General features: G+C 35.4%; 1 protein-coding gene across 8 annotated transcripts; it reads left to right on the top strand.

Moving 5' to 3' along the window:
• Positions 1-14: 14 nt before the first annotated feature.
• On the top strand, positions 15-13,984 carry SLC35A5 (solute carrier family 35 member A5). Of its 8 annotated transcripts, none has more exons than XM_087966421.1 (7): positions 15-117; positions 2,385-2,537; positions 3,832-3,930; positions 4,760-4,893; positions 6,543-6,610; positions 7,286-8,075; positions 10,356-13,984. In XM_087966421.1, exons 2-7 carry the CDS (start codon positions 2,408-2,410, stop codon positions 10,422-10,424), a joined length of 1,290 nt encoding a protein of 429 aa, XP_087822547.1. In that variant the 5' UTR covers positions 15-117; positions 2,385-2,407; the 3' UTR covers positions 10,425-13,984. The 8 variants fall into 8 exon arrangements, with proteins under 8 accessions (XP_087822547.1, XP_087822551.1, XP_087822548.1 ...); XM_087966422.1 differs by having other exon boundaries at positions 99-120; XM_087966420.1 differs by lacking the exon at positions 15-117 and adding an exon at positions 303-373.
• Positions 13,985-14,511: the final 527 nt, after the last annotated feature.

The raw sequence follows: 14,511 nt of genomic DNA, 5'->3' as shown, positions 1-14,511 counted from the left end.
CAACCGCCGAATCTGCGCCTGCGTAGAAATAGCCGAGTTTGCGGCTGAATCGCGTCATCCATAGATCTACGTAATTTGTGCTTTGTTTCCTCGGCTTGTGCGCCACACGGGATCATGGTGGTAACTCTAGATTGACACATTCTGTCATTTTTAAAAGTAAGTTCATGCTTAAACCGGTATCCGAACAGCTCTCGGCGGCACTCCTTGTCCCTTTTCCAAAGTATTGAACGCGATACTTTTCTTAGCTCTATGGATGCCGGCTCATTCGAGTCACTGCGCATGCTTCTCCGCCGGGTGCATCGTGGGAGAAAGGAGGCGGCTGAGAAGTGCCGGCTCGCCTTATCGACTCTGCGCGTGCGTGCCTGAGCGGCAGGTAGACTCCTTAGGCAGGGGGCGATGCCAGGAGAAGATCCGTAATTGTCAGGTAACCGAGCCTTTAGCTGTGGGCTTAGGCAGAGGGGATCGAGCGCTGCTCCTATAGGGCCATAATTTTTAAAAGCCTGCTCTTTGGGGAGGAATTACAGCTCCATCAAGAAGGAAAATGGGAGCTCCGTCGTTTGACTCTGGCTCAGTTGTATGGGTTTCCAGAATCCAAAGTCAGAAAAAGGCGGTTTTTTTGGCAAACCATTGCATGTGCCGAGCTCGTGGTAGCGCTTCCAGTTGTGTTAGATTTCAGCCTCTGTTAACTTCCAGTTGGGGTAGACAGCTTTGCATCTGGAAGGCAAAGAATTGGTGCAGGATGTTTTACAGTGGCTAAGGCTTGGTTCACCCATATGAAACCATCGTTTGATTAACTAGCATTTATTTGGTTGATTAATGTACATTTCACTTGGTTTTCACTGTGCATATGCTAAGGTGTGGGCTGTGTAGTTAGCTGTCTTTATTGAATAAACCAAATGTATCTGACAACCCACTGTTAGAAATAGTGTTAGGTGGGATGGCTTGGTATCTCAATTGCCTAAATATTGCATTTCATTCACAATGATATTTGCAAAGCACTGTGGTACAACAAGGATGTGCTATGCCTCTTCACTACCATCTTCATGTTGGATCTTATATTGGCTGCTGCTTTTAGACAGCCTCAAGGAATTCACACCTGGAATATAAATTGACACTGAGCATAAATTATTACATACTACCGGTATTAATTATAAAAACCTATTGAAATTATACAATATGTTCTAGGTACACAATTAACTAGAATAAGTCTAACTTGTTGAGTTTTGATTCTGTTATTGATAGTGGAGAAGTAATTATATTGAAACCCTTGTGTTAAAGAGATTAGTACTTTTATTTCAGTTGATTTTTAAAAGTTGCTATAAAGATGTGGAGAGATTGCCTTTTGAGCTTGACCTCCCTTTATTATATGCTTGGCAACACATATAAGTGAAACGTGCATGAACAGTACGGCATGCAATTCTTGCTTTTTAAAGAATGGAAGTTTATGCTTTTTTTGCACTGACATTTAAAGTAACTTATAGAATGAAAAAAGGCATACATGTTATTGTCAGCAAAGTCACACAAGCTAATATTGATTACTTTTGTATGTGGTTCTAATAACAGAATCTTGCAAGTCTGAATGCATTTCTCTTCCTCCTTCTGTCCCTTTATCTTTGTGCAAACTAAAGAGGGTCTTGTCTAAAACGCTTAGTCAGATTGCAGATCTGGTCTGGACTTAAGTTTCCTTTACCTGACCATTGTCTTCGCTGCAGTTATTCCTTCTGCCTATTGATAAACTCTTCCCAAAAGCAAAACAAGACCTGTTATTGTCATTAAAGATATTTAAGGCATAAATAAGATTTTCCAGCTCTGTCTCAAAATCTTGGTAGAAAAGTTAGCTTCTCCAAACAATGAATAGTTGAGCAGTTGTATCATTTACTTTAGAATGAAACAAGCAAAGAGATATAACTGAAAAAGATTTTTTCTGTTAGATTATTTTAGCATATTTAAATATGATGCACAGTGAAACCAATTCTTAATTTCCTTTTAAACAAAAACTAATATTTCTACTCCACTATTGTGGAAGGTAATACCTACAATTGATAATAAATTTCAAGAGAGTATTGTGGTGTGCTCAGTTGCTTCAGTTGAAATGTATTATTCAGTAAAGACTAAATATAAGATTCATCAAGGTCAGGGAACATTTTTATTAATGTTATGTTGCTAGTACTATATTTAAAGGGTTTACTAAAATAGTACTCAAGCTTACCATAAAGGCCACTAATTGTATATTTAATGCCTTAGAAAAAAACATGCATTACAAAACTTGCTTTTATGCAGTTTGTGAAGAATCAAGCACTAAACAGCTTTCTGAGTAGTCTAAAAGTAATAAATGTTATTTTAAAGGATGTACCTGATATAATATTTTGCTTTGTGGTTCAAAGTGCACTGACAACACAGCAACACCATGGATTCCAAATGTTGCAGTCAGTCTGCTCGATGGTCCAAGTCAGCCATTTATACACTGCTCCTAGGAGGTACCTTTGTTACATTGGGTTCAAGTCGTATCCTTTTGATGAAATACTCTGCCAATGAAGGTATGTTGGAATGCTTATTTCTATATAGATACTACCAGAATTTGTTGGCATGGTGTTTACTGGGTCTGTGACATGAAGTTAAAATAATTAGGTTTTGTAGAGTCTAGATTGCTTTTCAAAAAAAAAATTAAATATGAATTTGGTTCCCAGAGCCATTTTAGAAAAGAATACATATTTCATATAGTCAGAAACTCTTTTATGACATCAAATACCACACTGAAGCAATTTCTGCCAGTAATAAAAAGTGAAAAAACATACAGTACTACACAATTAAGATCAGAACACAAATTATAGTGCAAAGAAGCCTCAATTTTGAATCTCATTCCTTTAACCCCTTATTTACCATCAATCAGAATTGAACTGGAAGAGACTTTGGAAGCAGGGGTGGGATTCTACTAGTTCGCACCTATTTGCTAAAACCGGTTGTTAATATTCTAAGCAGTTCGGAGAACTGGTTGTTAAAAGAAATTACTGGCCTAATCCTGTAAGGAAGGCAGGAAGGAAACATTCTGGTGTTGCTTACAGAAACTGCCTCTCCGTTAACCCTTATTACATTCTTGGCAGGACTAGACTTCCTGTCTCAGGAACCTTTCTGGAGTTTTTTCCCCCTCCTTTGCTGGTACTTTGCTTGTGTGGAGTGACCATTCAAAGTTACAATGGCACTGAAAATAGTGACTTATGACCATTTTTCACACTTACGACTGTTGCAGCATTCTCCACAGTCATGAGAGGCCAGGCGAGGAGATGCGATGTGAGTGATATTGAGTTGGCCACACCCAGCCAACATGACCACAAAGCCATATCCACCCAGTCACATGACCACAAAGCCATGCCCACCATCTAAGCCACGCCCACAGAACCGGTTGTTAAAAATTTGAATCCCATCCCTGTTTGGAAGTCTTCAATTCCCTGCTCAAGCAGGAGACCCTATTACCATTTCAGAAAGGTGGCTATTCAGTCTTGTCTTAAAAACCTCCAGTAATGAAGCAGCCACAACTTTTGAAGGCAAACTATCCCACTGGTTAATTGTCATCACTGTTAGAAAGTTTCTCCTAAATATTAAAAATATTATTAATATTAAAATATTTTAAAAATATCAAATATTTTTCAAAAGAAGAAGATATATAATTCTTTCTTTTTTATGAAAAATTATTATCTGGAAACAAAAGTGGAGGTTTTCTTAAATACATCTAATTGAATGTACATTTCTTCATTGGCTGCCTATTATAGTATTTTTACTTTATTTAAAGTTAATATTTGCAGTATTCACGTGAGTTCTCTAAATATTTTTCAGATAATAAATATGATTATCTTCCTGCAACTGTGAATGTGTGCTCAGAATTAGTTAAGCTTGTACTTTGTTTGATAATGGCTCTCTGGGTAATCAGAAAAGGTAAGCTGTTAGAGCTAAATTATTATGATGTTTAGGTTTGAAGGATAAAGTATATGTAATTTCTAGGGAGGATATTTTCTTTGGGGAGGCTGGAAATCAACAAATAAAGGGGAGGTAAAGTATATTATGAATTATTTCTGGAAAAATGAAATGAGGAATAGGAACAATAATTAAGTTGGAGAAATTAAAAGGCATATTTTGAATATTGTATTGTATTTTGTTGTGACAGAATCACATTAATGAATTTACTTGCAGAAGTAATGTAACTCCCAAATTCTGCAGATGGTTGAGGAAACCTGTATAGAATTTGAAATACTAAATTAAATTAAATATGTTGCTTAAAAATGTCTGGTGTAGGTACGTGAATATAATTTATTTTAATGCTTAATGTTTTTTTTCATAACTTGATTTTTAAATGATTAAATTTAAAATATTAAGAGTATTAAACTATATTTAAATTATTAAGAAAAAATAATTTTAAAAATTAAAGAAAAAAAAGGTTATTGGAATAGAGAGTGTTTATTAGCCTTCCACTTTACTGCACAAGATTTAACACACAAATTAAACATAAATTAAACATAAATTATGTTTAATTTACAAAGAAAAAAGAAAATTATAGCGATCAGAGATTATACAAATCTTCTTAAGAAAGCCTAAAGTTCCATATCTGTGTTTAATAAGGAAGCTTCCAACTATAAATTTCTTAAGGAGTTTGTCGATAGTGCTTTGTTCTTTTTAAAATCAACAATAATCATATGTGATGAGGACAGTGTAGATATGTACTGATAATTAAATACATTGAACTATTTTTCTTCTTTTTCTTTTTTAGGAGGATATTCCCATAGTGGATTTGGCTGCAGCTCTTGGAGGCAATTGTATAGCTACCTAAAGTGGTCAATTCCAGCTTTTCTTTATTTTTTAGATAATCTGATTGTCTTCTATGTGTTGTCCTATCTTGAACCAGTAAGTATCACTTCAGAAATGTAGAATGGTCTTTATGTGTTCTAATGGAAAGAGAATATATTATTACCATCTTAAGTGCTTATATCAAATTTCAGTCATTTTAGGAAATTATAGGTAGGATTGCTTCCAGCCGAATAAAAGTTCAGTAGTTGAGTTGATATTTTAGAGGTGTTATGTTCAGTATAAGCTATAATATAAACAGAACATAAATTTCATGGGCTAAATGACTGTATTCAATTCTTATGTTTTGTCTGTGCTTTCATAAATCTTTCAGACAAGAAATCTATATTGCAAAGGGGTTTTGCAATTGTACATAAGTTTGTGTAAGAAGCATAACATGTAAGTAATGCCAAGGAAATTAAAGTAAATGTTTTAATTAGAGCCGGGGTGCAAAACCTTTAGCTGACCAGAATCCATTGAACATTGACTTGCGAGTGAGAATAGGTAGTCCTTGGGTTATGATAGTTGAGATTGGAATTTCCATTGCTAAGTGAAGTGGTTGTTAAATGAACCATTGCATGACTGCATTGTTTAGTGACGGAAGTTCCTGTAGTCCTAGTTGCAGTTGTTAGGCCAGGACTGTGCCATCGTTAAGCCAGGATCTCATGCTTCTCCTTCCCTCCCATGATCCTTTCTGCTTCAATTCTACCACCTACATATCTCCTTCCCTTCTCTGCCAATTTTGCTGCCTTGTACTCTCACCACTTGCCTCTGCCATCCCCAGCAGGTGGCAGGATTAGGCAGCAGAGTGCACAGTGGCCAAAAGGGCGGAGGTGAGGCAGAGATAGATTGGGGCAGGCAGCGGTAGACTTGAAGTGCACTCAGCAGTCATAAATGCAAGCAAGCTGCCAAACATCTGAATTTTGATCATGTGACCACAAGGGCCTTGCAACAGCGGGAAGTCTGAAGACAGTTTATAACTACCATTCATTCAGCCCTGTTGTAACTTTGAATAGGGTTGGATATAGTTTTGTTTATTACGATGGGAATGAATGCTGGCTGCTTTTAGTATGACTCAGGCTGGATTTCCATTTGTAAAAGAAAACAACCCTTTGACCTTTTCTGGTACTTTCCATCCATTCCCCCACATCACATGTCCATAACCACAGGTTTGCCCTAGAGTAGCTTTGTGAGGAATCACTTCTAATTTGGATTAATCAAAGGATGGGAAACTATTTCTCACATTCTTCTCACTTTCTGTTTCTACTCAAATGGGAATCAAGATTATCTCTATAGAATACCATATAGTGAAAGTCATAAACTGAACCAATTGTGATTATCTCACCAAATGTTCTTTCATTAATTAGAATCTACCGTACAGGAGGAAATACATGAAAAGAGTATCTCTTTTCATTTATGAACACCTCTAATGGCAAAGAACCTTCCATGGACAGAAAGAAAGTGTTAAAACACTGGTCCATAATTTGAGGAATAAATGTTAAGGTTTTGTTTTTCTGCTTGATTCTGTGAAATAAAGGAATGATTGCTTTCAGGACCTCTCTAGACAGCCGGTTCATTTTTTTTAAAATAAAAGTGCTGTTTAGCTCAATAAAATCTGGTTCCACAACCAATACGTATTAAGGAAGTTGCTAATGGATATCCTATTTGTAGGCTGCATTTGACTTGTAACCTAATATTTCTTCTTCTAGGCCATGGCAGTTCTATTCTCAAATTTTGTTATCATAACAACAGCTCTACTGTTCAGAATAGTGCTGAAGTGAGTAATTATGGAAACATAATTTTTTTTTGTCATTTCTCTTTTGTCATTTCTTTGTTTCCTCAAAATTCTCTTCTGAAGCAATTTTAAACAAGACTCTAAAGGTAATGAAAATTAAAAGCACATCCAAAATGATTAATAACATAACCACTATTGTCATTTATTTGTTAATGAATACATAGCTATTGAATTTGGTGTACTTGCTACGGGTTTTTTTTTTTTGTTAATGATTCAGAAGGCAGCCCTAAACATGTTAATCTTATCAAACTGGGTCATACTTGTATTCACTCCCCCCCAAATGGTTGTTTTTAAAGACATTATATTCTAATTTTTACTTATGTGGTGTAGGATATTATTAGAAGAACAATAGCTGTCCAGAGTTGTCTAGAACTGCAAGATGGACAGCATATAAATTTAATAAATAAATAAATAAACGAAAGAACATTGGCACAGCTTCAATAGAAACAAAATAATTCAGTGTGCAGAGTGAATCATCCCGTTAAGTATAAGAGGCATCGTAAGCTTTTAGATTTCAGTATTATTGTCCAAAGAATTTTTCTTGATGCAATACTAAAACAGACTGCTGCCTTACCAAAGAAGTTAACTCTTTTCCCCTCATACTCATTACTTGTGCTTCTCTGAATCAACTTACATCATCTTTTCCTCTCCATGCAGGCGGCAGGTCTCCTGGGTGCAATGGGCCTCTTTGCTGATTCTGTTCCTATCTATTGTAGCTCTGACTGCAGGGACAGGAAGCAATAAGCATAGCTTGGCTGTGCATGGATTTCATCATGACATTTTTCTCAGTCATTCAAACAGTTGCCTACAGTATACCAAGTCAGAAGAAGAATGTTGGGGAAAAGAGAACTGCACTCTTAGATGGTCCTTCCCTGCCTTTAGCTGGAATGTCACAACTACAGCAGGACCCATGAAAACAGTTCGTCTTGGACTGGGACATCTGCTCATACTACTACAGTGTTTTATTTCAGCGTTAGCCAACATCTACAATGAAAAAATACTGAAAGAAGGAGGCCAGTTCAGTGAGAACATCTTTGTGCAGAATACCAAGTTGTACCTCTTTGGAGCTATGTTTAATGCTCTGATGCTAAGCCTGCGCCCCGAAAACAGGCGCCAGATAGAGTATTGTGGTTTTTTTTATGGTCACAACATATTCTCCATGGCCCTTATTTTTGTCACTGCCTTCCTTGGGCTCTCCGTGGCCTTCATTCTGAAGTTCCGAGACAACATGTTTCATGTTTTGACTGCACAAGTTACAACAGTGATCATCACCACCGTGTCAGTTTTTGTATTTGACTTTAAGCCTTCCATGGAGTTCTTCTTGGAAGCACCTGTAGTTCTTTTGTCTATATTTATCTATCACTCCAGCAGCCCTCATTCTACGGAACACACTGTTCAGTGGGAAAGGGGCAAACATAATGGAGGTACATGGGAGCGCTGTAGTGGGGTAAGGTTTGAAAGGTTTCCTTTATAGACATTCTGTGTTATAGACTGATTTCAATGCACACCTCTGATTGTAATGTGAATATAAATGTTTGCTGTTATTGTCAAAATAGCATTATGCTGCTAGTAGGTAGTCCTTGGTTATGATTGTATGTCGAGTTATCCCTCAAACTGAAAACAACGCTAAAAAATAGTTTTGACTATTTTTGAACTTAAGATGGTCTCAGCGTCCCTATGGTCATATAAACATGATTCCAGCACTTGACAACTGGGGCATTTTTACAGTGGATGCAGAGTCCTATAGTCACAGGGTTGCCATTTGCAACCTTCACAGCTGGCTTTCAACAAGCAAAGCCAATGAAGAAGCTGGCAATAAGTCTCAAGTTGAGTTCACATGACATCACACTTAGTGACCGTAGGTGATTCACTCAATGGCTGCAGTGGAGCTGATGTAAATTGGTTGTGGTCTTGTGATGTTTCATTTAATAACTGTGTCACTTAGTGAAGGAGTAGTCAGATCCATCTGTGGTTGTTAAGTGAGGATTTCCTATAAATGTGTGCTGCTTTGTTTGCTTTATTTGTTTGCTTATTAGAGTGTGTCCAAATGATATGCTAACGTTTACAGTTCGCTATGAATGTGTCCAATTAAGTTATGGCCCTGAGTAGCTCTTAGAGAAATCTCTGCATATAACTGGATGCACTCACAACAAACTATAAAGGAAAGTTATTCTATGTTGAAACATGTTGCTGGGCAGTCCTGGTGAAGCCGTTCCTGGGCTCCTAGAATGTAGTAGAAAACGCTGCTGTTTTGTTCTGCCTATTTTGGAAAATTGTTCTTTTTGGGGAAACAATAGAGAAGCACTTCTGTGTGCTGACCCAAAGAGCTAGTGCTCTTTGCAATAAAGGATGTTTATTCAGAAAACTAGAATGGAAAACTAGAATGTGCCCTTGCTGGAAGCTGCTTAGTCTGACTATGATATCCTACTATGAGCCTTTTCTTTCCTTTGCATTTCCTATATTTGTGTTTCCTAATCACTTCACACTAGATTTGGGATGTGCAGCTCTTTAGGTTCCAGAAACATTTGACATCATGATATAAATCAAGGTATTTTGGGACATTCCATTCTGTCGCAGGTTTTCAACTTAGAATCTTAGTCTCCCAAGAAATTTACAATGATATAGTGTGGTTTTAGTGGACATTTTTAAGGAATATTTTGTATTTTTCAGATACATTCCTTATTAACATTAAAGTGTTTTTTGGAATAGCTTTGAATGTATAGTCCTTTTTTTAATGCATTTGTGGCTATTTGCTTAGCTTTCTATTAAATTAAAATGATTTTTTTTTAAAGATTGAACACCAGAGGGCACAATTGACAAACGAGGTGCACTTAATGATGTATTCATGGGTATGCTTCAAGCATCATTTAATAAATATGTAGATTGGATGCAAAAGTTAATATATTAATGTATGTATGTGTGAAAGTAAATACATATAATTTTCATGCGAATTTGTAAATTCATTAAGCCTAAAAAGAAGCAATATTCTTTTTACTAACTTTCTTTGGCTTTACTTGAAAAGATACAGAATTGGACTTATTTGGTTTCTCTTTTTTCCAAATTTTTGCCTGGTGCCATTGCAAAAATTATGTAATATAGATTTAATAAATGTATTTGACAAACATTTGGCAAGGTCAAATTCCTAGTCTTTCTACATGGGTAAATACTTTGCATGGCATATAAAATACATAACAATTCTTATGAAAGAAGAATAAAACATCTCAAAGTGACTGATTAGGAAGGGTTTAATATTGTGCAGATGGTATACATTGTAAGATCAGGCCTTCAGAGTCCACTAAATTGTATTTATTAGTTATGACATGGTTGTATGATAAGGATATAAAAATTGTAGCACATGGCTCATGTATGGCTCACCAGCAACTTTTTTTTTGCAAGCCCCAGGTCATTATACTAAAATTAACAGAACTGCCTTGGGGTAATTTGGAGCGATAATTTAAGAACTCTCCCAGTTAGGATCCTGGTAGAGCTTCTGGTCAACTATCTCCGATATAATTAACAAAGGTAACTTAATTGTAATCCAGTTCCAATGAAAGAAACACTATTATAGGATACAGACTAATGAAGTTCTACTATTGCAATTACTATACGGCCTATACCAAAAGTAGCTATGCTTCAAATTATGGTAAACATTAGACAAATGATGTAATCTATTCGTTTTAAGGACTTGTTTATTAATTTTTCATTATCTTCCCTCTATTTTCTGTAGGATGGAGAAGAACTTGAGAGACTCACCAAACCAGGCAGTGATCATGATTCAGATGCGGAGGCCTTATAGCAAATGGTGGTCACGTCTAAAATTTGGGGGAGATTGCCTTGGATATTCATACCAAGTAGATAATGGGAAGAGGGCTTTGCCAATTCACAAAATATCTCCTATGAGTAACATAATCAGGCAAAAAGCACCAAATTACTAGAATGTAACCAGCGGTCCTCCACCCACCCCAGCCATTCACAAGTTTTCTGTTCCAACTCTTCCATCTGGTTGTGGAAGGTTCTTTCCCAGCATAGAATATGAGGGCAGGAAACTTTTTCACAGTGGAAGCGGTGGAAATCTCTTACTGTTTTTACTGAGGTGGGATTCAAAAAAATAAAATAAAAATCAAGTTCTGCTAGATGATATTTTAATTGCTCACCAAACAAAGGATATTAGGGTGGGATTAGAAAAATCAGCAGAGATTATAATTTCTCCTAATCCTCATGACTATGCACTAATAGTGTTGAAGACCATATACCTTGAGTATTAAATGCAATTGGAATTTTGTGGAGATCTACACATTCTTGTCAAATGGACGATGGCAGGAGGGTTTGCTTATTTACAAATTACTATTCATATAATTCACTGATTCACATAAAGCACTGATTTACTATAATGCTGTCAAAATATTAATTGCTGGGAATTATTGAGGGGCAATCATTGCCCTTCTGATAGTAGACTTCCCATAGGCAACTAGTTGGTCATTGTTGAAAATAGGTTACTGGAATAAGTAGAGTTTTTATGTGATCTAGGAGAACTGTTCATGTTTCTGTGTACTTGATCTTCTAAAATGAAGATTTATTTTTGTAGCAAAAGTCATTGGAATTCAGAGGATTCGGCTGCAGAATTTTGAACCATGTATTTTGAGACAGCTGCTTTTTTTTCCCCACCTCAAATTAAAGAGGCTGGAGTGCTAATGCTGAGATATCTCAGTTCAAAGATGATGTGAGAGAGGAACTTATTGATGGAACTATGAAAGCTATCTTTTTGTGAAAATCCAGGTGCACAGTGCTCAAAATATTGCATACCACAAATACAGAGATGAAATGATAACATTTTTTATATGTAAAATGTGCTTTACCCTTTTAAGCTTTGAAAAATATTGTTGCCATCATGCATTGTATGCCTTAGGTACCATATAAGTCATCAGTCCTTTATATGACTACCCCTGTAATACCCAGTGTTAACATCTGGATATGTTTGAGCCTCACAATTTCAGTAATCATTTGAATATGAAAACCAATATTTGGGCATATAGCATTTCTTCTAAATGCCTTCATCATCACAAATCAGATGAGTTATCCAGCTGATGGAGCCATGAAATGAATAGGAAATTAGTAACATTACCTTCTAGCCCTTTTGCATATTTCTGTACTATTTGGGTACTATTTTTACTTTTGCTACATGAAAATAGATAAATTGTGCATTTAAGCATAAAATTTAAATTACTTCTTTCAAAATATACTAATACAATCATCCTTCTAGGATAATGCAAAACACAGTCCAGAAAGATATATTGTTCCAAGTATTTATTCATTCTTAGCTGGTGTAGCTAATGGGATGAAAGGAATTACACTCCTAACATCTGGGGATTTTGTGATAAATGTTTCTACTCCTAATATAAACCATGTAACACTGCATAAAACTGCATTTATCTTCTTTTACATGCATGTTTTTCACAAGCTATGTGCTTCAAATGAATTACTTTGCCTGGTGAATAATTGATGTGCAACTATCCCAAGTTGGTGCTATACAGATATTCCATCTTTTCTGACTAATTTATCTAGTGACTATCCTTGATGGTGAATTACAATCCAATAATATATGCAAATCAACATTTTGTAGAAGAATTTGTAGGGCATATTGGCCAGGAAAATTTGTAATCCAGTATTTCTAATCTTGCCTTTAAGCGGACATATCTAGGTTATGTACTAGAAATGTCAATTCCTTAAAGAAATGTTACCTACCCTATAAATATTTCCTTAGCTTTCAGCTTGGAACTAGAAAATTGGAATACCTCCCAATCCTTGGGTTGTCTCTGATGTTCAGTCTTTTGTACACATTCATGTTTGTGTTAAGTTCCATAAAAGACAAAAGAAGTACAGGCATAAATGCAGTGCAACATAAAAAATTTGTGCTGACATATATTTAAAGCTGTAACAATGCATGCAACATTTTCTATGGATATGATAGAGAAATCTTTGTTTTTCTAGCATTGGTGATTCCGTTTTGGAATGGAAATGTATAAAGAAAATAGTACGATTGTATTCAAGACATTTAGCAACTATGAAATATAGAGAATTCTAAATTATATTGTGTAAAATAATGCTTGAATTGTGATGTGAAGTTTCACTTCAGTTTTATATTTCAAGTTTAAGATTCATTTGTAAAGATGCCTGCAAGGGCAAGAGTTAATATTGCAAAATTATTGGTAGAGGAATGTTTTAAATGCTAGGCAAATATTCCAATCAGGGTTATTGTGTTGATATAAAGTTGTTCTATTATTTGCTTACATAACATTTAATTGATATTTTTCTGTAATGTAACCACACTGGAACCTGGTAAAATGAAGCATCCCTTTGATCCTTATGTTTATAGCATTTGTTCAGAAATACTGTTTGAAGTAAGGACTTCTTTTACCACCTTTGTTGATGCAAGTATCCATTGTGCTTTTATATTTTGGAAGCCTTGATAGTTTCTGAAGAAGTAGTTCGTCATTCTAACATAACAGTGTTCCTTAACAGCAATTGTTTAAATACAATTGCAAGACAAACTTTGCCTAACTTACCTACTAGTGCCCGGAATAAATTAAAATTTGGGGAGAGTGGGGGGTTGAGTTTCAATTGTTCACTAGACCAGAAAAAAACTAGGTAAATAGATATCAGTTTTATGCATACCAATAGAATTAGAGACAGAAAAATTAATACATTAGTTACCAATATGGACTTTCCATAATTTAGAAAACTGATAAAATACATATTTTTAAAAGTTGGTAATATCACACATATATACTTATGCTTTCAGTAATGTATGAATTTGTGCTAAGCTCTTAATGGAGCCTTTTAAGGGACATCAAACTGTTGCCCAAACTAGGTAACTCTACCCAACTTCAAGGCCTTGGATACCCTAGAAGTACTTGATTAAGCATTCCTGACCTAATATATACATAGGAATTTTTTTTATATTTTTTTTTGGCAAGGGCCTACATCGCTGTTGGGTTGGACATGGAGTACTTGAATGATTTTCCTCCTGTGAAAATGACTTGAAAGGGTGTTTTCTAAATAGAATATAAAGATATGGAAAAAGTTAAATATTCATCTGTTAGCCAGTCTTCTTCAAAGGATTCCCCTTTTGCATTCATGTGGCCTGGCAGAATCACTTAGGGAACATATATTTGTCCACTAAATATGTGGTTTGTCTGTGTTTGAGAAAGAAATCTGCTTTGTTTGGCTTACGTGGAATTTAACAAGAAATTTCTTGAAACAAAATTTTGAAAGTTTTTTGCATTAGTAGTATGTAGCTTTTTTTTTTTTTTTGCAAATATCTAATAACAGAACAAAAATAAATCAAAACCAAGACTGTCTAAGCTGCTGTTGAGCATTATTTTCAGTTGTGTCGTTTGATTGGTTTGGTCTTACTTATTTTAACATTACAATTATTCTTAGCATGATGTTTTCAGGAAATTGTAAAATCACTAGTTTTAGATTACATTGCACTTAAAGATACAAAACACAGAGAAAACGAACTTAACCATTTTGGAAAAATTCCTCTCACAAAACATTTGATAAAACTGCCTAGCATGTTTTGCAAGTTAACTGATGTTGGCAGTGATGGTAATGTATGTGTAGCTGCTTTTGAGGCTTTCTTCCTTTGATATTGGAGGATGGAAAAACTAATTGGATCCAAGTATAGGACACCACAGATTGAAGAACATTTGAATTCCAAGTTAAACTACAGAAATTATTTCCTTTTCTTCTTTTCTACATAGGAAATAGAAACTGGGACAATACTATTTTTTACTTTGAAACTGCTGGCCTTTAGGCCTCATGGAAGTTGCAGCAATTGCTATGACATATTAGGAAAAGGTTTTTCTGACATCCTAAGTTTT

Source organism: Notechis scutatus, chromosome 5, assembly GCF_049901735.1.
Source record: "Notechis scutatus isolate UNSWTSFEM ecotype Mainland chromosome 5, rNotScu1.2, whole genome shotgun sequence".
NCBI lineage: Eukaryota > Metazoa > Chordata > Lepidosauria > Squamata > Elapidae > Notechis > Notechis scutatus.
The sequence above is the reverse complement of the archived record's forward strand: the minus strand, read 5'-3'. Positions and strand labels throughout refer to the sequence as shown.